At 40.7% G+C, this 21,828-nt stretch overlaps 1 protein-coding gene across 2 annotated transcripts in view; it reads left to right on the forward strand.

Moving 5' to 3' along the window:
* The window catches only part of LOC120723080 (vesicle-fusing ATPase-like), a 28,924-nt gene extending 7,862 nt beyond the window's left edge, over positions 1-21,062 (forward strand). For both annotated transcript variants that reach the window (XM_040014382.1, XM_040014383.1), the window contains 18 exons: positions 896-1,062; positions 1,284-1,391; positions 1,621-1,696; positions 2,117-2,272; positions 4,895-5,094; positions 7,573-7,738; positions 7,892-7,966; positions 8,633-8,820; positions 9,663-9,758; positions 10,675-10,831; positions 10,950-11,083; positions 11,255-11,321; positions 11,447-11,526; positions 13,431-13,565; positions 13,794-13,907; positions 18,087-18,142; positions 18,355-18,427; positions 20,422-21,062. In XM_040014382.1, coding sequence (XP_039870316.1) covers positions 896-1,062; positions 1,284-1,391; positions 1,621-1,696; positions 2,117-2,272; positions 4,895-5,094; positions 7,573-7,738; positions 7,892-7,966; positions 8,633-8,820; positions 9,663-9,758; positions 10,675-10,831; positions 10,950-11,083; positions 11,255-11,321; positions 11,447-11,526; positions 13,431-13,565; positions 13,794-13,907; positions 18,087-18,142; positions 18,355-18,385 — 2,006 coding nt within the window. In that variant the 3' untranslated portion in view covers positions 18,386-18,427; positions 20,422-21,062. The remainder of the gene's footprint in view (positions 1-895; positions 1,063-1,283; positions 1,392-1,620; positions 1,697-2,116; positions 2,273-4,894; positions 5,095-7,572; positions 7,739-7,891; positions 7,967-8,632; positions 8,821-9,662; positions 9,759-10,674; positions 10,832-10,949; positions 11,084-11,254; positions 11,322-11,446; positions 11,527-13,430; positions 13,566-13,793; positions 13,908-18,086; positions 18,143-18,354; positions 18,428-20,421) is intronic.
* Positions 21,063-21,828: the final 766 nt, after the last annotated feature.

Consider the following 21,828-nt stretch of genomic DNA (forward strand, 5'->3'; position numbering starts at 1 on the left):
CTGCTCATCAATCTGGGAGTGGTTAAAAAAAGTCAATTTTCACATTCCGACACATTTTGAAGTCCATCATTCTGCAGTGAGAAAGATTATTCACAAGTGGAAAACTCTAAACAGTTGCCAGTGTTCCCAGGAAGAGACCTAGCACATTCTTCTTTGGAAGTGTTGCCTCTTCTATTTACAAAGAACATGGCAGCATGGCTCAGGTTTGCAAAATTGCATCTGAAACTTGTGGTTTTGCACATCAGTTTATTCTGCTTTTATTTACATTTTGTGAGGCTTCATAGCCTTTTCAAAGCAGACAGTTTAGTACAGTTTTTTTAGTTTTAGTAAAGCTACTAATGTCATAACAGATTGAAATGTTTTTAGGCAACGGTGGTGATAAAAACAGCTTTCATGATGTCTTTTTTGAAAGTTTCTCCTTTTTCGTTTACATCAGCAGGCATAATAAATCATTTGGGATCAGTGTTTGGAAAGAGTCGAGGAGCTAAATAAGAAGATGGAACAAGAGAAGCACTAACTTCTATCCAAATAACATGACTCCAGACAAATTCTAATGTTGCGCTTTACATGGTGGATATATGAATTGGCAACTGTTTCCTCACTTGTTCACTATGAAGTATTATCTTCAATGTAACTCTGTGTTTTGAAAACTGCTATACAAATAAAGTGATTTTTATTATTCGGACAGCTTTATTAGGTGATATAATAAACATTTTTACACATGCACTACAGTCCTACACTTTTTCAAACATTACTTTAGCTGTTTGCAAAAATACCAACTGTCACATCCAGCGTTAAATAGTCTGCCAGCTCCCCACTACAGTGCCCATGAGCAATGATTCAGGTTAACGAGAAATACTTTGTGCTTTCATTTTGTTCTTTTCTGCCATCACAGTGTCAAACTACACGTTTGACAAGTCCAAACAGTGTGTAAGCAGCATGACCGTGGAAATCGACTTCCTGCAGAAGAAGCATGCAGACAGCAAGGCCTACGACACAGACAAGATGGCTGCTGAGGTCCTCCAGAGCTTCAACAACCAGGCCTTCAGTGTTGGCCAGCAGGTGCTTTTTGGCTTTAACACTTTAAATACTGATTCTAAAACAAAACCGGAGACCAGTTTTAAAATGAAGCTTAGTAACACCTTTACACATAAATTTAAGAGTAAATGTGTGATCATTTAAACTTGTTTACTACTTAAATGTGTGTGTGCTTGTTAAACTGATTATCTATGTGTGTTTTTGTTCGTTTTGTCCTGTGCATGTATCTTCTTTTTTAAAACCAGCTCGTGTTGAGTTTCTGCGAAAAGCTGTTCATCTTGGTGGTTAAAGATATGGAGGCCATGGACCCCAGCATCCTGAGGGGAGGACATGGTTCTGGGAAGAAACAGAAGGTATGTGGAGAATATTTTTAATGCTGTCCCCTTGATGTTCACTCACCTATATACCATGGTAGCTATTAATTTTAATCCATACAGTTTATCTTAAACCTTCTCAGGTAGTTAAAGGGCCAGATGTTGTACCTGAATGTTGATTTCAAACAGGTTGATGCTGTTATTGAGGCAGTGAAAACAGGGCAGTGTCTCAAGCTAGTTATCATCTTACTTTTGCTTGTTTCTTTAGATTGACATTGGTTTGTTGGTGGCAAACAGTCAGGTGATTTTTGAGAAAGCAGAGAACTCATCCGTAATCCTGGCCGGTGAGTGTCGGACTTTTACTTTTTCTCTCATTGTAAAAATAGATTCTCATCTACCTACACTTAATACAAAGTGCAAATGTGACTGCTAAAACCACTACACCTGTTACACCTGCATTTACATACATCTACGTTAACTACATCTGAAGCAATTCTCTAAAGTACCACAAGGGGGCACACTTCACTCACTTAGCTTGGCCTTTGGGGTTTAAAGGCATTGGGTGACTTATTAATGCAATATTTTAAATACAGAAACCAAAACTGGCTCAAGGAGAGTTTAAAGTTACATTTTAAAATTTTAAACAACTTTGATGCACATCAAAATAAAGCTTGCGACGTCTAAGACACTAACAAACGGAGGAAAAAGGAATTAAAAGTGTACTGTTGAGTGAATAATAAACATTTTTATGTTTTACCCTCCAGGGAAATCTAAGACTCGAGAGTCACGTCAGTCTATTATTAGCCCAGACTGGAACTTTGAGAGGATGGGCATTGGCGGCCTTGACAAGGAGTTTTCGGACATCTTCCGGAGAGCCTTCGCCTCCCGAGTGTTCCCTCCAGACATAGTTGAACAGATGGGTAAGCCCCCCTGGTTTTGTCATCACGTATTCATTTGTTTGTGTCTCTTTTTCCACTTTTTATACTGCCATGCTTAAAGTCTGATGATGATTTAAGACATCTGTGTGATGAGGCCATAACTGGCCAACAAAAAGAAGTTCGGTTGTGTCAAAATCTATGAAAAAATGACCCTGTTTCTTACTTCATCTATGATCTCAGGAAACTGTTTCATGGTGATGTTACTGTCTAAACTGTTTCCACTCTTATTGGCTCTAACATGGAGTTCATTTTTTAAATTATCATCCCATTTGGAGTGATAAAGCATTGATCCTCAGTGTTTTGTCAAACAATTTCATAGTCACTCGATATGAGTGCATTTGTCCATACTTGATGAACATTAACAACCAAAATGTGGAAAGAAAAAATCAATCCTAATAATCACTGTTTTTCTCTCTCTCAGTATTTCTTCCACTGTTCATCAGATTAAAGAGATTACTCATGCTAAATGTAATCAGTGTTTTCAGTTATTACATTCAGCTTGTGTTTAATCCTTTCGTCGACGTAACACAAACATAACGTCGAATAATTCCTCTGAGAAATGCAGCAGCATTACCTGAATCGGCAACCCCCACAGTGAGGGAACAATCAAAGCAGTGTCCTTTCTGGGTGCCTGGACCGTGACTAAATTCCCTGCTATCCCCTCTCATTAATAAATCTTTGACAGCAATCAGATTACAATGATGATTCATTTGCCAAAAGGACAGCAGCTCATTCTAATGAAAGCCATCAGGCGGTCTTTGTGACTAATACGCAAACCCTCGCTTCTCACACGCATTCACACACATCTGTCCTAATCCTTGCTCCAAGAAGCTAACAGTCTTGTGAAAACCTGCTGTAAGGACCCCCAAAGCATGGCAAATATACACTTTACATGAGTTTCCCAGACTCTCCATACCTGCAGAGCTAAGAGCGGCAGTGTCCAGCAGTGTGCGAGCTGACCTTTAAACAGTTGGTTGTGTGCAGGGATTGGCCTTTGGCTGTGCCCAGCTGGATGTTCTAATGAGATGGCATGTCCTGATAGCGCACCCAGCAAAAGGTAAAGTGGTAATTGGCAGGCGTGGGGAGCAGGCGGTGCAGGTGCTGACAGAGCGGCAATATGCGTGCATGCGTCACACATGATGTGTGTGTGCCTGAGATGCTGAGAGCTTCACCTTGTCTCCCCTTTGCTCCCAGAGAGGTGAAGCAGACAGAGAGAAGCTTCAGCGCTTGCTCTTCCAAACCCGACACAACCAATTCACTTCTCCCCACCTTGCAAGAGAAGCCAACCCCCTCGTCTCTACGCTCTCACCTGTCAGACTGGGCCGCTTTTCCCTCAGCAGGCCAAATGGCAACTCAGATGGTTATCTGTGGCCTCTCAATTAGTCTGAGCTAAATGTCATTAACCAGGTGCAAAAGGCCATTTAAAAGAGCCACACTGTAAACATTACCGAGCAGAGAGCTCATGGATTCCACGCATGATCTTCTTGGAGAAGAAGCAAGTCTTTGAAGGAAATCTTAAGTGCTGGAATTATACGGCTTACACTTCTGCTCCTTGGTCTGATCATTAAGTTCATAATCATAAAATTAACAGCAGCTCAAGATATTTTAAGGTGATATGAATGTGCATCAATGGAGGTGAGGTAGAGTAGGTATTGCAAAGAATGCCTACTCTACTTTGTTCATGTTCATCACACATTTACCCCCCAGTCAAAGGGGGAAAGGTCAAAAATGGCTGTATTTCTTAAGAAAACTAAATTCATATTTCAGCTTCTTGTTAATATCTGTAGACAAACTATAGAAACTTCATCACCTAACACTAACACCTTACTGGCTGACTAAAACTTTGCAGGGCGTCACTGCAGTCCCTTCTCAGTCAACAAAAAAGTAATCCATTAAGATCATTTCTATAAAAGGCTAACATATAGCCAACTTCTTACGAAGGATTGAATATTAAGCTTGAGTATGACGACAGAGCGATAATACACCACAATACTAGGGTGTATGCCAACATTTTGCAGCTGCTGTACATTGTATAAAGCTAAATTATTGTCCTAAATCTTGGGTAATGAACAACACTTAAAGGAAATGCCTTCTCCTGTTGAATTACTATTTTCTTTTAACTGGAGAAGCCATTGGTCATCCTTCTTACGTAACCTCTGGGCTCTCCAGTGTAACTAGCAGATTTCCAGGCCAAGACTTCCTGTTCTTTTGCTTGTCTATGTTTACTAGTGCATATATATATTTAAACACAGCTAAAATAAAGCTAAAACATTAGTGGTTTTGAATTTGCATTTCAGCAACGTAGTTCTCCACGGACTGTTTACCTGTTTGCAGCCAGAGCCTACTCAAATGTGGCTGATCAATACAACCTGGACTGCAGACAGAAACCGGATAGCTTCTGGTATCAAATCCCTTATCCCTTTGTGAATAGATTTAGTACATTCTTATGCAGACATCTGTTTAAATAGGTAACTGTTTTGGAAACATATGATACAAATTATGCATTTTGCCACTGATTTCTACTCATTTTCTAGCTGTTAAAGTGAACTGTGGGTGCTCTGTTTAACATCAGCTCCTCTCCTCTGCTTGTCCATCTGTCTCCAGGCTGTAAACATGTGAAGGGAATCCTGCTGTACGGGCCCCCAGGCTGTGGTAAAACCCTGATGGCACGACAGATTGGCAAGATGCTGAAGGCCCGGGAGCCAAAGATCGTCAACGGCCCTGAGATTCTCAACAAGTATGTGGGAGAGTCTGAGGCGAACATCAGGAAGCTGTTTGCAGATGCAGAGGATGAACAGAAGAGGGTGAGAATAGGACACGATGTACATTTTGTATTGTTCTTCCACAACAGAGCCAGCTTACCAAAGCAGAGCAAACATAAAAGTCCTGTTTGTATTAATAAACGAGTCTGTTTTGTTGCAGCTTCCAAGTAATATTGGCTGTGTTGCTAGAACTTTCCTAAACGTCTAATCTAGAAGTCATCAAAAGTCACTGTGTTTGTTCAGAGTATCTTCTCAGTAGCTATTAGTATTCTTCCAGCATCCCAGTGAAATACCGATAAGCGCTGCAGAAAAAATCTAATTTCTCAAGAGTGGAGAGATCTGCCCTTTAGCCAGACATAGCTGTAATGACTTTTTAAAGTTTGTGTGTGTGTGTGTGTTTGAAAGGGAAGAGGGGCCACTGAAACCCAGCAGTGATAGTTGGTTTGGATGGTGTGACATAAGCCTCACTCTGCACCACTTAATGAGGGGCTGGGTTCTCTTTGACCTCCTATAAGACCTCCCTACAAACCCCCACACACACCGTGTATGTGTGTGACATTAACAGCTCTACACCTGCTTTAAATGCTGCGTCAGAGTCTGACAGGTCCGTAGATGGAGCGATAACCCCCCACCCGGCTGCTCCATCGCTTTTTTTTTCATTCATTCATAAGAGGCTCAATACTTGTATTCAGCTCAGGATGAAAGAAAAGCAGTCACGGTTTCTTCTTGCTATGCTTCTGTGTCTCAGCTGAAAAAATAATTTGATTTTATATTTTACAAGGTTATTATAGTTTAATAGTATACTGTTTAGTAGTTTTATTTTAGTTTTATTTTAATGTAAATTTACAATGTCCTTATATTTTCCTTATATGTTTGCTGTGTGGATTTTACTTTAAATTTGATTTTTATTGTTAAAAATGTAATTTTTTCTATTAGTCTCACTCTTGGGTTGAGTATCTTTTCATATAATAGGGGGCATTTTTAAAAAACAGTTTTTACAATATAAAAACTTGACTCACATTTTCCACTTTCAGTAAAAAGTTTACTTTCAAATTTTATTTTATTAACAAAAATATGTATTTTTTGTTTTTTATGTTATTATAGGAAGCTTCTTTTTTTTTATTCTTCTGCCTCTGCAAGGTGCTAGATGGAAAGCCATTTTATGGAGTTCCACATTAAATCACTGTAAATTGAATTGGATGTCAAGAAAATACAGGTCAGCCAAGGAGAGGCAGTACCCAGCTGTAATAACACTGCTGTGCTTACTTTTTGTTCCCTAAACTTTTAAATGAATGTCCAAACCAGAACTTCCTATGGTTTGCCAGCTTCAGATCTTACAAAAAAATGCCTGAGACTTTAGTTATTCCAGTTTCATTAACCAGATTTTCTTATTTTGAGAATTATAGTAGCCAAAAAAAGTCAGTTTTCTGCACATCTTCCAATAAAATGCAGCTGTATCAGGTGCGTCTAAGCTCCAGGGCAGAAAACTTTGGGAGGACAGAAACGGACCGCAGCACACTGATGAATTTTCAGCCTTGAGTTGTGCAGGCAGACGAACTTTTCCACAGAATTCAATGGCCAGCACCAACATACTTTACCCTGAGAACCCGAAAACTGACTCCCAGAACTAAGAGACAATTATAATATTGTAAGACCTTGAAAATAACAGACAGCTCCTTAAAATCAACCCCCTGTTTATTTGGTAAACTTATGCATACACCTATATGTTTAAGAAATTAAGCTACAAGCAAAATTAAGCGTGTTTGAGAAGGAAAAAAAGTTTAAAATACACATTTGTGTTTGTCTATAGTTTATCTTTTAGACATTTTTGCAAATTGGTGCATGTTTAAAGGTGTTGATATCTCTTTTCTTATACTGTGTGTATATACAGCACTTATATCCTCCAGATGTTCCAGATGTACTCCTTTCAATAAGTTTTAACAGAGAGGGCTTTGTTCATTTATCATTCAGTGCATGATTTAGTGCATGGCTGTTGGAAGTAATTTCTGATTTATAGACAAATAAAAACCTTTGACTTTTATATGGCAATAAAATCAAACAAGAGCTATGTATCTATACTATCCAGTTCTGATTTCAGTTTAGGAAAAGTGTGTCAGGAAGGTCATATTTATCTAGATAAATCTTAATTTTTATATTTAAGCATTACCTTTTCTAAGGCTTCTAATATAAAGAGAGAATTTTCCTTAATTGATTTGTAAACAGGGAAAGTTTTTTTTTTTAACCCCCGTAGTTCATCTGTGTTGTCTCCCCTGTAGCAAATATGATAAACATGCATATCACTTTTGCGCTTTCAGGTAAGTAGGTGTAACTGTGTAACACCATCTCCTGCAAAATTACTTATATCCAGCATGACAGATGTAGAAAAACTGGATTTACTCAGCATTATCGAGGCGATGTCCTCCCTGCTTGTGTGAACAGATGGTATAGGATAAAGGTGCAAAGCAGGTATTTACAGTTTACACATTAATCTTCCTCCTCTGCGTCTGTGTCGGCGAACAGCTCGGTGCCAACAGCGGCCTTCACATCATCATATTTGATGAAATTGACGCCATCTGTAAGCAGCGTGGCAGCATGGCAGGAAGCACAGGAGTCCATGACACCGTGGTTAACCAGCTGCTATCCAAGATCGATGGAGTGGAGCAACTCAACAACATCCTGGTCATAGGTGCAAACGTGCAGACATTTTCTCGCAGTATATGTAAACTAGCATAAACACTTTCACATTTAAATCCTGTCCTGTGTCACGCCTGAACAGCCAAACTCTGTCTCATTACTTTTGTTCTTCCCTTTCTTCTGGTTTCTTCTCTTTCTGCCTCAGGTATGACCAACAGGCCCGACCTGATAGATGAGGCCTTGTTGAGGCCAGGAAGACTGGAGGTGAAGATGGAGATTGGTAAGAAGTAGCGAACACACAGAATTTCATTCAGTAGACTTAAAACAGCTGGTCCACAGCATGTCTTTTGTCCTTTCTTCCTTCTCTTACCCAAACCGGTCACAGCAGATGGCCCCGCCCCTCCCTGAGCCTGGTTCTGCTGGAGGTTTCTTCCTGTTAAAAGGGAGTTTTTCCTTCCCACTGTCGCCAAAGCGATTGCTCATAGGGGGTCATCTGATTGTTGGGGTTTTCTCTGCTGTATTATTGTAGGGTCTACCTTACAATAAAGTGCCTTGAGGCAACCTTTGTTGTAATTTGGTGCTGTATAAATAAAACTGAATTGAACTGAAAAGAAAGTTAAAATGATTATAAAGAACATATTTTTAAAACCTATGAAGTAATTAGTTAAAGTATTTGCTCAAATAATTAATAGAAAATCAGTGAAAATACTTCTACTGTGGGTCAGAAAGTCTTAAAAGCAGTGTAAATAAGTAATACTCGTGCTATTAAATGAAGAAGTAATGTATCTTATGCAGATTTCTGCAAGTTAATACCAGCAGCCTTACTGGTAAAGCTCAATGGATGCAAGACTGTTATCAGCTGTGACTCTTTGACTGTGTGCACTACAGAACCAGTACACCACACGCGGTCACTTTCTCTATTTCCTTTTCCGCTTTATTCTTCAAGGCTTACCGGATGAAACTGGGCGAATTCAGATCCTCAACATCCACACAGCGAGGATGCGGGACAACAAACTGCTGGCTAGCGATGTCGACGTTAAAGAGCTGGCTGTGGAAACCAAGAACTACAGCGGTGCTGAACTGGAGGGTCTGGTCAGAGCTGCTCAGTCCACTGCCATGAACAGACACATCAAGGTCAGTCCAAGGAGCTTATTTACTGTCCATTTATTAATGTGTATGTTTTTTGGGCTATAGAAAACAAGGAAATAATAGTAAAATGCCCTCAGAGCAATATGTTGTTCACTAATATAAGAGTTAAAATACTGGCAAGCAACCAGTATTTTCCACAAGCCAATACGCACTATAAAAAGCAAATACAAAGTTTAATTAAAGGGCAGTAAATTTAAAAAGAAAACTAAAGGAAGAGAAGAAGGAAAGTATAAGTAATGCAAAAAATGTATTCAACTTTTGAAAACCTGTTCTTTTTATATTAGATACATTATTTTCAAAAGCACTGACAGGAACAGTGTCATGTTCCTGGCTTAAGTTGCAGGCCACACACCTGGTGGGCATAATATATGGTATTATAGTGCCAGTTTAAGCAGCCACCCAGGTGTCGAAGGGTTGGGTAGGTATCCAGGCGTGTGTGCTTGTGTGTGTGCCCTCCCTTAAGTGTTTTATCAGGTGCATTGGCTCAAATCTATACTGCTCAGTAAGGCACAAAGATAAGGTGAAGTTCTCATCTGTTAAGCGTTCTGCCCCCGCAGAGCAGCAGATATTGGAGGGTGATGATAAATGACAGACACATGTCTGATGGCAGCGATGTTTCTCTTCACTCCTTTAGGCACTTATTCTTCCCTCCCTCCGTCTCTCTGTCTGACCTTTCTGCTCTGAGGGAGTACATTGTCTTCTGACACATTTTGCAATCTACATGTGCAGTACTTCATTTAATGGATTTCACGAGACAGGGTACGGAGTTCATTCGAAGCAATTTGCTGTCTCTGTACCTGTGCTGTTTGTCTGTTGCTCTGATGTAGGCCAGCAACACAGTGGAGGTAAACATGGAGACGGCGGAAAAACTGCAGGTCAGCAGGATAGACTTCATGGCCTCGCTGAATAACGACATCAAACCCGTAAGTTACTGTGCACATGTCTCTCTTAAGTTCTTAAACATGAAATGCAAAGTACAGTGAAATAAAAGTGACATTAATAATCAAAATAACCTGAAGTTTAACTCAACCATTCCCACCTTCTCTGGCCTTTTCGTTATTCCGTAACATGATCCGTGAAACATCCTGAAATATTTGAGAGAAATGTTGTTTCTAAAATATAAAGGAAAACCTGCGTTTTGGATAAGTTTGTCGGTTTGTCTTATCGTACGCCATTCACCATCACGTTTTAATCTAACGCCCACCACAGACAAGAAGACTAATAAACGTCAAAATCGGGCGCATTCTGACATCAAAATCCATGCATGATAAGTCCGAGTTTTAATCACAGACTTTGAGATTTTGCAGCCCAGTCATGCTGCTGGTGGATCTTTGCAAAGAGAAAAACTTTGAATGATGGTGCAGAAACAGAAGCTGCATGTGACCTGCTTGAGAGAACTGAGTGCTCCTGTTGGTTGTTAATAATATTTATGTGATCGAACACTATTTGCATGAGTCAAGATTTTTAAAAAAAGAAAGAAGCTAGGCTAGGATTTAGCTTGTTTGTTTTTATCAGGCTCACTTGAGACACTTAGAGTTTAAAACCACCTTACGCTAAACGGTCAGCTGTGCCACAACCTTTGCAAAAGTGTTTTGACTTGCAACACTTAAATCTCTTGAAATTTAGTGGCAGGCTGGAATCTTTGTACTTGTAAATTATATTTATTTGTGATTAAACTTCAGTGGATTCAGATGAAGCACTTGTGCAGGTTATACAAGACTACAACACAGAGGAAATATCTTTTTTATAACTAATATTTCCATTCTCGGTTGAGCTCGTGCAGGCAAACAAAATTAGAGTCTCACTTTCTGTTTTCCTCTCCTTGTACCACTTCTTCAGGCATTTGGAACCAACCAGGAGGACTACGCCAGCTACATCATGAACGGCATAATCCGGTGGGGTGACCCAGTGTCAGCGGCCCTGGAGGACGGGGAGCTGCTGGTGCAGCAGACAAAGAACAGTGACCGCACGCCACTAGTCTCTGTGCTGCTGGAAGGTAACTCTCACACGTGTCATGCAACCCAAACACATAGGGCAAATAAAATAAGGTGAGGACAGCGGCCTGCTTTACTAACAATTAAAATGGTTGATCAGTGATTTCTTTTCACCGCCAGGCCCGCCTAACAGCGGCAAAACGGCACTGGCGGCTAAGATTTCTGAGGATTCCCAGTTTCCCTTCATCAAGATCTGTTCTCCGGACAAGATGATCGGACACTCTGAGATCGCCAAATGCCAAGCCATCAAAAAGGTAACAGAGATTTCATAATGCAGATACAGTGCATATAAATACCGGATGTTTGGGTTAAGATGCTAGTGTAGTAATGTCATTTTTAAAATACTAGTAGTTATTTTTAGTGTTTGCTGGTGTGTTTTTTCTCTGATGGCGATCAGGTTGTACCTTTTTGTTTCCCTTTGGCAGATATTTGAAGATGCTTACAAATCCCAGCTGAGCTGTGTGGTTGTGGACGACATCGAGCGCTTGTTGGGTAAGACGAGAGAGCCCAAAATATTTAGCGGTCTTCTACTCAGTTGCCTTCTGAAGTTACTTTTTATTTGAATCGGACGTGATGAGACCGAGGAAATGAAATAATAAAATTATGTGTGTCGTCAGATTACGTTCCTATTGGCCCTCGTTTCTCCAACATGGTGCTACAGGCTCTGCTGGTGCTGCTGAAGAAACCACCTCCAAAGGTAACCAGGGTTTATTTCTTGCTCACTGTCAGTGTTGCTAGTCCTGAGGTGGCAGAAAGAGGGCAGCAGATCTTATGGATGCCAACATAAAGTCTTGCGAGGAATTGTTGGAGGTCTTTGCCTGCAACTGGCATGTGTGAACGCCTGTGTGTGAGTGTATGGTTATTAGCAAGTGTTTTGGTCCAGGCCTGTTGTGCTCGGAGTGAATGGTGGTGGTGGAGACCCATTTCTCATAGTTTCTTTAGTTGTAGTTTGTGTGTGTCTGTTGTTGATGGGTTTGTGAATGAGGGTATAGCTCACTATATGGCTGCATGTGCATGAGAAGTGGCGCGGGGCCTGGTGTTGAATGCCTGGCTGCAGTGCTCCTCTGGGGTTGTAAAGCGCTGGGCCCAGCGGGGTGCCTGGGGCCGGGGGAGGCCAGGGGGACACGGAGGAGAATGGGCTCTGTGAGAGAGCCAGGACCTGGCAGCACTGCCGCCTGTGTGGCACCTCATCTGCATGCAGCATCACAACCCCCCACGCCATGGGGGGGCAGGCGGCAGCCATAATCCCCCTGTCTGCTCGCCACTCCTCTGCCTCTCCTCCTTGGTCTTCTTCTGGTCGTTCTCCAACTCGTCGGCTTAGTGCAGCGACATTTCTTTTGCTTCCCCTCTTTCTTCCCCGCTCATGTTTGTCTTCTCTACTGTTGCCCTCTGCTCCATTATGCTGCATTATGCTGTCTTTTTTTCTTCTTTCTATTGTTTTCTATTTTTTAAACTCCTGTTGTGACTTAGAGCCCCTGCTCAATGTCGGCCTTCACCTGGGCAGCCAGAAATCTCCAGAATATGACGAAATCAGTCGCCCTGTATTCCAATGACCAATAAGAGCTTTGGCATCAAAGACTGCCTTCATCAAAATTTGGATAATATGAGAACTTAATTACAAAATGTTCACAATTCGACACTTCTGATTGGCTTGTTTGTAGTCGCGGGCAATGAGAACATAACCCGGTGTGATACAGAAAGTGCTGATGTTGCAGTGTAAGCCATTAAAGGAGCAGAGTAGAGGCTTCTGACACAACTTCCCCACCGTCCTAAAAATGCATACAAACAACATGTTTAATAGGGTGGATATGAGTGAGAAAACAAAATGCAAAACAACCTTAATTTTAATTTTTATACACACCAGCTTCTCATGGACTACATTTAATAACTGTTGTTTAGCTAATAATAAAATTACTGTTGTCTAAGCAGGTGCAGCTTGTTTTTACAGGCCTGTGGTCTCTCAGCATCAGATACATCACATACCAATGAAACATGTCAATAAAAGTAATACAAATGAGATAAAATGAAGATTTCCACCTTCATATCTGTCAAGCAGTGAAGTTGTTATATATGCTGCTTGTGTTGCTAGAACTTTGACTTTATCAAAGACTGTATTCTGAGGGAGTTAACACGGCTGTAGTAGCAGGGTTGGCATTGTGATTGCGTGTATAGACCAGGTGTATGTTACATGCATCAGCTGACTTGCCTTAAAGCTGTAAAACTATACAAATGATGGACAGGTTGTTGGTCAGAGAAAAAAAAATGCTGGAACTGGGGTGGCCAAAATGTTCGTTATTACAAGGCTTCATAATATGGCTCAAAGACCATAGGTGACACATAGGTGTGCCCAGTTTTTGTATAGTCTGGCTGAGTTCTAGATAAGTGTTGAAACCATCCAGGACACGCAATCATGATGCTTGAACCTCTGTTAGAGCCATCGCACACTTTCATCTGGACTTCTCCTGTGCTTTTCCTGTACATTATCAAATGGTTATACATCATTGGTCTCTCTTTTTCCTATGACCAATAGGAGGAGACCAGCTGATGAACGTGAGGGAACGATTAAAGATCCAGACAAAATGACATCTGCTTCTCTTTCAGGGTCGTAAGCTGCTCATCATTGGCACCACAAGTCGTAAAGACGTCCTTCAGGAAATGGAGATGTTGGATGCTTTCAGCACCACCATCCACATTCCCAACATCTCAAAAGTAGAGCAGCTGATGGAGGCCTTTGAGGTAAACTACACAACTATGAAACTACAAATTTCTAATGTCTGTTTCTAAGAATTGCATCTATGATGCAAGATGCTTTTCTTCTGTGAATTTCTTCTTACCATTAGACTTGGCGACATTGTTTTATGCTTACTTTTTTATTAGAATTCCTGAATGCAAAAAATGAATGACAGAATTTAAGTGTTTCTCTCTCGCACTGATCGTTCCTGTGTCTCTTTCTGCTTTACACAGCTGCTGGGCAGTTTCAATGAGAAAGAGCGGGCCATGATAGCTAAAGCTGTACAGGGCCAACGCTTGGGGATCGGCATTAAAAAGTTGCTGATGCTGATTGAAATGGCGGCACAGGTGAGAAACTATTATGGTCTTTATTTTGACTTTTTTCAACAGTTTAGTTAGTTTTATGTTGTAGTATATTTATAATATAAAATATAATATTTGTGGGTTTATGTAAAGTGGATGGTTTGACACTGGGGGCACACTTTCATGACTCCTATAATTAATGATCACCATTGGTACACAGCAAACAATACAGTTTTTAAACATCAGCCTGTGATGACCCATTGTGTGTAGTTTCGTACTTTGGGTTTGCGTTTAAATTTGCATTGTCAGATGTGCTTTCGTTCCCTTTTCCAAAAATAAGCACATCTTTGCTTTAAATCTATTCCAAAAGAGATTATTTTAAGTAGTTTGGTAAAATTGCATCACAAAAAGATGAGTTTTTGGCAGCTTTTTAAAAAAGATCATTAGATTCTGAAGCCGCTGTAGCAAAATCTCGGTCTCGGTTTCAGCCTTGCATGCACAGCAAGCAGGCCTTGATCACATGACATCAGGCACCTGCTGGGGCTATATGGATGCATAAGTGCACTCTACTCTACTCTTTATGTTGGTGCTTGTCCATGCAAAATTCTAAAAGTCAAATCCAGAATCTTAAAGTCAGAAGTTAATGGGCAGTGACATGATAATATTTAGAAGACTTAGTCAGAAGCCTCGCAGCGGCTTTTATTGAATAGGCTGCAAACGTTCCAAGGAAGCTTTGTTAAGACAAGTAAACTGTGAATTACAATTATCCAGAAGTGATGAAATAAATGCATTAATAACAATTTCCATCATGACACAGTGGAAACTGGCAATATTTCTTAAGCGATAAAAGCGAAAGCGAGATTTAACATGACCGTCCAAAGTGAAAGCTGAGTCAAAAATTATCCAAAGGTTGCTGATAGAAGATTTAGGAAATCTGGCAAGGGGACTTTCCATTACCTCAGGCACAAATCTGTCAGGGGCACATCAGAAAATAGTTAGCCTCCAACTTTTAACAGAGTCTAAGCACCTCTGAGAAATCTGTAACTTACAAACGTCTTGTGGTTTAAAAGAGAGATACAACTGAGTGTCATCTGCATAGCAATGATAATAAGTGCTCAAAATGTGCAGAAGGAGCAGATCTAACAGAAATATATCAGCGATCTCATATATCTCATAGACAAACCCAAACATCTTCTATGACTAGTTTTCAGTTCAGTACCGAACACAAATTAACTCATGTATCCTCAAGCCAAGAGAAAAAACACAAAACCAAATGGTGTGTGCACAATGTTGTTATGAGTACCGCGACTGACGGTGTGATGATGTTGACCGAGGCTGGGCTGTGGCATTCTGCACGTTGCCATATGTATCTGAGCCTCTCCTGCAGCTTTGCATGAGAGCGCCGCCTCAGATGTGATTGTTCTTGGTGGAAATCGGATCGGACAGAGGTAACAAGATGAAGTGCTCCAACCCGTACTTGTGCCATTCTTGTGACAGCACCCTTCCCTGCAGCTGTTTCAGCAGGACAATGCCAAACCCTGCACTGCCAGAGTAGCGCAGGCTTTTCTGGATATCAAAACCCTGGAACACGATGTGCATCGACCCAGCGTGTTGCAGGCTCCACTCCTAGTTGAGCATAGCTGCAGACTATGCTCATCAAGGAATGGAAAACAGTTCCTCAAACAACACATCTGGACTGCTTGGATGTCATACCTTGTATTAAATGTCTTGTATAAGCAACTATTATAGTGTTTGTCTAAAAATCTATTTAAAATGTGACCTTATGTTTCTTTTTTTGACTATTTTTGGACATTTCTTATGCTGTTGCAGCTCCATGTGTACTAGTTGTGTTAGACAACAGAAAGGTCAAGTTATTTTGGGGGTACGAAACTTGTGAAGCACAAGAAAACCGTCTTTTCAATAACTCACTCATCACCTCCCATTTTATTCAAAACACAGATTTCATACTGGCACAGGCTTTGCGTTATTATTATTTTTTTCTCTCAGTGTGGTCTGAGCTTGAGCAGGCCGTCCCTCCTCTTCTTCGACATCTGGCCGGCATTCTCGACAGTCAACAGGATCCGTCTGTCAGGCACAAAAAACTGTCATCTATTAGCTGTAGTGAAAAACTGTGTGGCTTTGCTGATGATTTGTTGAGGAGAGGCATCCAGTACATTTCTAGTTCACAAACCATTCTCTCCAATACATTCATAGTTGTGAAACCGTGCTCTGCTCAGCTTTCCAAGTTATATTCACGTGTTACGAATAAGATACTCATCAGAAAAGTCTTAGGCTGTTCGTGGTCTGGTTTTACCTACGATTTAAGCAAAGATCAGCCACTGAAGGGGCAAATGTGAGGGGTAGGTTTAAAAAAAATAAATCAAGGAGACGTGTACAAAAATGAAAACATAGACCACCAAGTCATAGCAGATTTTTGGTCTCCTTTCAACCCACCCGTTATGTAGAGGGATGCAGTCGGTACAGAGTCTTCTCACCTTCCTTACTTTGCCTAAAGGGATTTGTGGCTTGGCCTCCAAGTTTTGTTTTTGTGCATTTTTCTGTACAGTAGCAAGCGGTGTAGTTCTTTTCTGCCCTGTTCCCCTAAATGATTTACTTGCAAAGCCTGTAGGGACATTGATCCTGTCAGGACACAAGCATAATCAACCTGATTGATCATAAATCATTTACTGATTGGAGGCTTTAAAGAGGACTTTTGTTTTGGGTTTTTTTTCCCATTACAGACAAAATATATGATTTTACAGCAGTAAGAGTGAGTACAAGTAATCCCTGTGAGCCAAAAGCTTTAAACTGCTCTAAATGTGCGGTTTTCAGCAGTTCTATTTTCCTGCTCTTTGCCTTGTATGAGCTTTATTTGTGAGCATAGAAGCCCCACCCACCTGCCTTTTAAGCCTTTTGTTTACAAAAGGCAGCCAATCAGGAAAAAATGAGGATGCTTAAATGAAAGGGTGACAGAGGATAAACCGCTGCACGGCAGCTCAGTAGTTTTGAGTTATGCAAAACTGCTTGAGCCCTTTTCTATAAATATGCAGCTCAAAATGAATAAAATTGGTCCCGGTTAGTTTTTTAAATGAATTTGTTCCAAATAAGTAATAGTAATATGTTTGTTTAAAATGTTAAAAAAGAGGTCATCCTTTAACTGTTTACCTCCACTGAAATAGACAAACAGTATCGAATTAGTCACTGTAGTAACCTGTGACATCATGTCCAGCTGTGGTGATTTTATTTTGTGAAAACAAAACAGAGAAGGAAAAATAAAATGTAACAGGTAGAACAATTAGAAACAGGAACTAAATATCCTGTTACTCGATTTGCCAAAATGATGATTTGTGTGTCCTAAATCTTTACTCCTGTGACCTGTGAGGAGATCACAGAACCAAGCAGGATTTAATTAAGTCGCTGTCGTACGTCACAACAGGAAATCAACGTTCCAGTGATCATCTCGTTCTTTGCTTCTCTCACTTTTTCCCTTTGTTTCTTACAAATTTCTCAGATATTTCTAAACTCCTGAAGTAAAGTTTTAAAACTTGAAATGTTTCACTCCAGCTAATCGATGTCTGCTGCTCAAAGCCACGATGAATTTTCTTCGTCCATCTCTAAACCTCATATTTCAAGTAATATTTGTTTACCAAACCGATGACGGACATCCCACCAGCAGCATCAGACAAACCCAAATCACACCATTAGCTCCTTTCTTCTCCCGACTGTGTCTCTGTTATGTTGCCTATGTGTGCAGCCTGTTTGTTGGGGCTGTGTAATTGCTGTGGTATGCTCCAATGCTATGCTCAGTGCCCCCCGCCCTCACACACACACCCCATTCTGAGCTTGAAGAAGTATGAACCTGTGTTTGCCGAGACATGCTGCAAACAGCCGCACTCACGTACACATTTGCGGTCTTTATCTTTTTTCCTCTCATTCCAACGTTTCTGACTGCTCTCATGTCTTAACTCTGGTTGCTACAGGCGATTCCAGACATACTGTAAGTTATTGCATAGGTTCCCATTAATTTTGCTTCCTTTTCCCCTCCCCTTCTCTTCAATCCAAACTGAAACATGAACTCCAGGACCCGCCGCCGTTGATAGCATGCCGCTGTGATGTTTAACACCTGAAGAAACCCATGCATGTTCACAAAGAACCTGCTAATAAAATATATAGTTATTTTATCGTATGACTGTTAGCACTAAGCATGCATATCTGTCTTTTCAGATGGATCCTGACTACAGAGTTAGGAAGTTCGTGAGTCTGCTGCAGGAAGAAGGAGCGTAAGTATTCCTTTCCTGTTTCTAACCACATCACCAGAGCAGGATTGACATTGAACACTCACACCGCACACACGTCTGTCACTTTCACCAGCTGTCAGTTACAAATGTAGCAGAAAGGAAAAAGTTAGTCAGAAGCACAAAGTGTTTACATTTTAATCATCGTACCAAGTGTGATTTATAATACACATTTTGTCCTTTTTCTCCCTCTGCAGACTGGTTTCTGATAAGTTTGTGGCAATCTAGACTCAGTGGAGCCACGCGGTGAAATAGAGGCATCCTTCAACGGTGAGGCCGCTTTAAGCTGAAACGTTACATTTTTTAACTCATCATATCCTGTCGAGGGTTGAGGAGAGCTGATGTGAAAGTCTGTGATTCCACTCTTTGAAGAGTCACAGTCAAAGTTTCGAAATAACGTTATGCGAGTCCAGTCAAGCAGATGTAACCACAGAATAACGGAGGATGTCGTTAAAATGCGCTGACTCAAAACTGAATTACCGAACTTACCTTTGACTAAGTAGTTTTACAGCTAATCTGCGCGTGCGTGGAATCGGAAGCATCACACGAAACAATTGTCACAATAAAAACACTTCCACAGGGCACCAAACACTACTGTAAAAAACCCAACAAACTGAATGATTTAGCAGGAACAGCTTGAAGTAACCATTTTCTATATAACTTTATCAGTCCTTCATATTATTGTGGAGGAATTTTGGCCCCCCTTAAAAAGTCACTTTAGTTCATTGAGGTTTGCGATCATTTTTTATGCACTGCTTTCTGAACTTTTTGAGGCCTGGACTGCAACACCTTGATTCTTTCGAACGATCCAGTCTTGGCCGAGCTTCAGCTGTTGGGTAGATGGCCTCACATGTTACTCTAGAACAGTGAGTAACAACAACCCCCGGGCTGGTCCGTGAGTCGTTTGGCACAGAGCCCCGAGAGTTGAGACTCGGGTGTGAAATTGATGGTTTTCAGGGGTTTTATCGTTATTTTTTTAATCGTTTTTATCGTTATCTAAGTTTCCCTGGGTCTTTTTCCGTGTGTTATGAATAAATCTTCCTTTTTTTGGTACTGGTACTGGTTTTATTTGTTGTATTTATCAGCGAGACCTTAAAGGCCGGTCTGTGAAAATATTGTCGGACATAAACCGGTCCGTGGCACAAAAACGGTTGGGGACCGCTGACCTAGAATACTTTGGTATGCATTGGAGTTCATGAGTACCCGAATGACTACAAGGGCCCAGGTCTCGTGGCTGTAAAACATGCCATCACGGCGGTGTCGCCACGCGTGTAGCTGTGCTGCCATGTTCTTTATGTGGAGAGAACAGACATGTCTCCTGGCAATGCTTCCAAACGAGCCATACTTGTTCAGTCTTTTTAGAATTTTACTGTCATGAGCTTCAATATTTAATATGCTAACCGAGGCCTGTAGAGCATGAGAAGGAGCTCTTGGATCCACTCCTGGGAACACTGGCACCTATCTTGAATGCTTTCTACTTCTTTCTGAAATTGTTTAAAAATTAAACCCTTCCCAGATTGATGGGGAGCAACAATTGCTTCTTTAATCTCATTGCTGATGTTTCCTTTGTGGCCTTAACACACCTGAATGCTCCAGACCAGCAAACTGCCAAAACGTCTGCTTTTATTAAGGTCCTGAAACTTGGAATTAGTGAGGTTGTATTTACTCTGCATGCTGCTTCTGTGTTTTGACTTAATAAAAAAAAAAATGACATGCTGTTATATGTCATGTTTTGCTCTAAATCTCCAGCATTTTAAGACCTGTTAAGGACCAGATTATCGTTATTATGTCCTGAGACATGAAACCTTAGAATTTAAAGAGGGCGTGCTTTCTTTTTACCTTGACTATGCATGCTTGTAAAACTGTGACGTGCATTGGGTGTTGTTCAGTTCTGACAATGATCTTGCTCAGAATGTTGGCATCATAAAAGCTCTCTAGGTGAATGAATACAAAGTTATTATCCTTCCATGTCTTTATCCGAATCATTAAAAAAACGCAGGGCAAAGTTTAAGAAAGTTATGTGTCTAAGTTGCTAATCTTGCCTTCTGAAATGAACCGCGGGAGGACGGTGCCCACGGTGATAAACAACAAGTCTTTCAACAAGTAGCGGGAGCTTTGCTTCTCATCTTGGCATCAGAGGCTTATGGTATAGCTGGTGCACAGCGTGCCTAAAAATAGGTCGACTAGACAGGTGCTCTCCTGTGGCAGCATGCCTCCTTTGCCCGCCTGCCTCATCTCACTTTTATTTCTCTCTCTTCACTCAGTTGCAGAGGATCAGAAGACTGATAAAGGATGGCAGGAGGAAGCAAACGAGATATAGATCCCATCTCTCTACATCCTTCTCATCCCTGAAGCTCTGCGTGCTTCTCTGAGCTGCAGACACCAAGCAGGCAGTCTCCTCCTCTGCAGCATTATGTGATAAATTAAAATAAGAGATATGCGCAGTGCTTGTTGTATCTGGGTGTCTGCTTGTGCTGCAATCTCTTTGTGATGCCTCTAGCACTCCATTGGGATTTTATATATATGTATACAAAAAGAGTCGGGGCAAAGTACATGTGCACAAACACTAATTATCATAATGTTTGTTTATATAGACTTTATTTGTAGGAAGAGATCATTCCATGACTTCTTTTCTTATGTTGCACATTTCCTTGCCTCTGATCTTTTTATTGTATGGATAAAATAATATTACTAACAAAAAACATTGTAGTATCTGTAGTTAATGTTGTTTTTAAAGGGACGTTACAGAGGAACTTGTGCTGTGTGTTCCATTATTATAATGTAGGTTTTCAGTTGCTGTTTAGTTCAGACACTGTTCAGTGCGTCCAAAAAGCTGTCTGTTTTCTACAGTAGCATGTAAAAAGTTCCTGCTCCCAAGAAAAATAAAAAAAAGTTAACTATTAAATGTTCTCATGGCTGTTGAAATCATAAGAATGTCATAAGTATCACTTAGTGTAATTACCTCCTGATTATGAAATATTTGAGAAGAGATGAACCCATTCACACATTTGAGGTTAACCTCCACGGCTTCTGGGTTGAGCAATGATTGTAGAGCCTGGCAAGAAAACACTCAGCCATTTATGGAGGAGCTACTGCTGCATGTGTGCACGTTTCTTGATGCAGTTCTCCAGGATTGTAGTAAAAAAGCAGCAAAATGTTGCTTGAGATATTAGTAGAAAATCAAAATGATGTCGCTGTATCATTTTTCTTTTCCTTTTTTGTATTTTCTGCAAGTGAGATTCAATTTGAGCTAAAACTTGTGAATTATGGGAAGCTGAATTCATGCACATGTTTTTCTTTATAAAGAGATCACCTCATCCTAAGTAGTAGCCAGTGTATTATCAAGAACTCCGGGAGATCACTGGATTAGGCAGGTGCCATGGTGATAGTTCATTTGCTCGTTCTAACTGGATCAACAGCAGTAGTTTTTAAGAGTCCTTTGAGACTCTTTTCAGCTTTAGATTCATATACATTTCATGCAGTATGTGGGTTTGACTCAGAATAACCTACCTACTTCCACAGAATGGCTCATGCATGTGTTTCTCAGATATCTCTGGAGCTGAAAAAATGACACGTGCATGGAAGTGTCTGCAGTTCACTGAATGACCACTAGAGGCTGCCTCTTAAAGTGAGTTAGTTCCCATGCACTCTTGTTAACATGCTCAAATGTA

The sequence above is a fragment of the Simochromis diagramma genome, unplaced genomic scaffold (genome assembly GCF_900408965.1).
Source record: "Simochromis diagramma unplaced genomic scaffold, fSimDia1.1 OVJJ01000669.1, whole genome shotgun sequence".
Classification (NCBI taxonomy): domain Eukaryota; kingdom Metazoa; phylum Chordata; class Actinopteri; order Cichliformes; family Cichlidae; genus Simochromis; species Simochromis diagramma.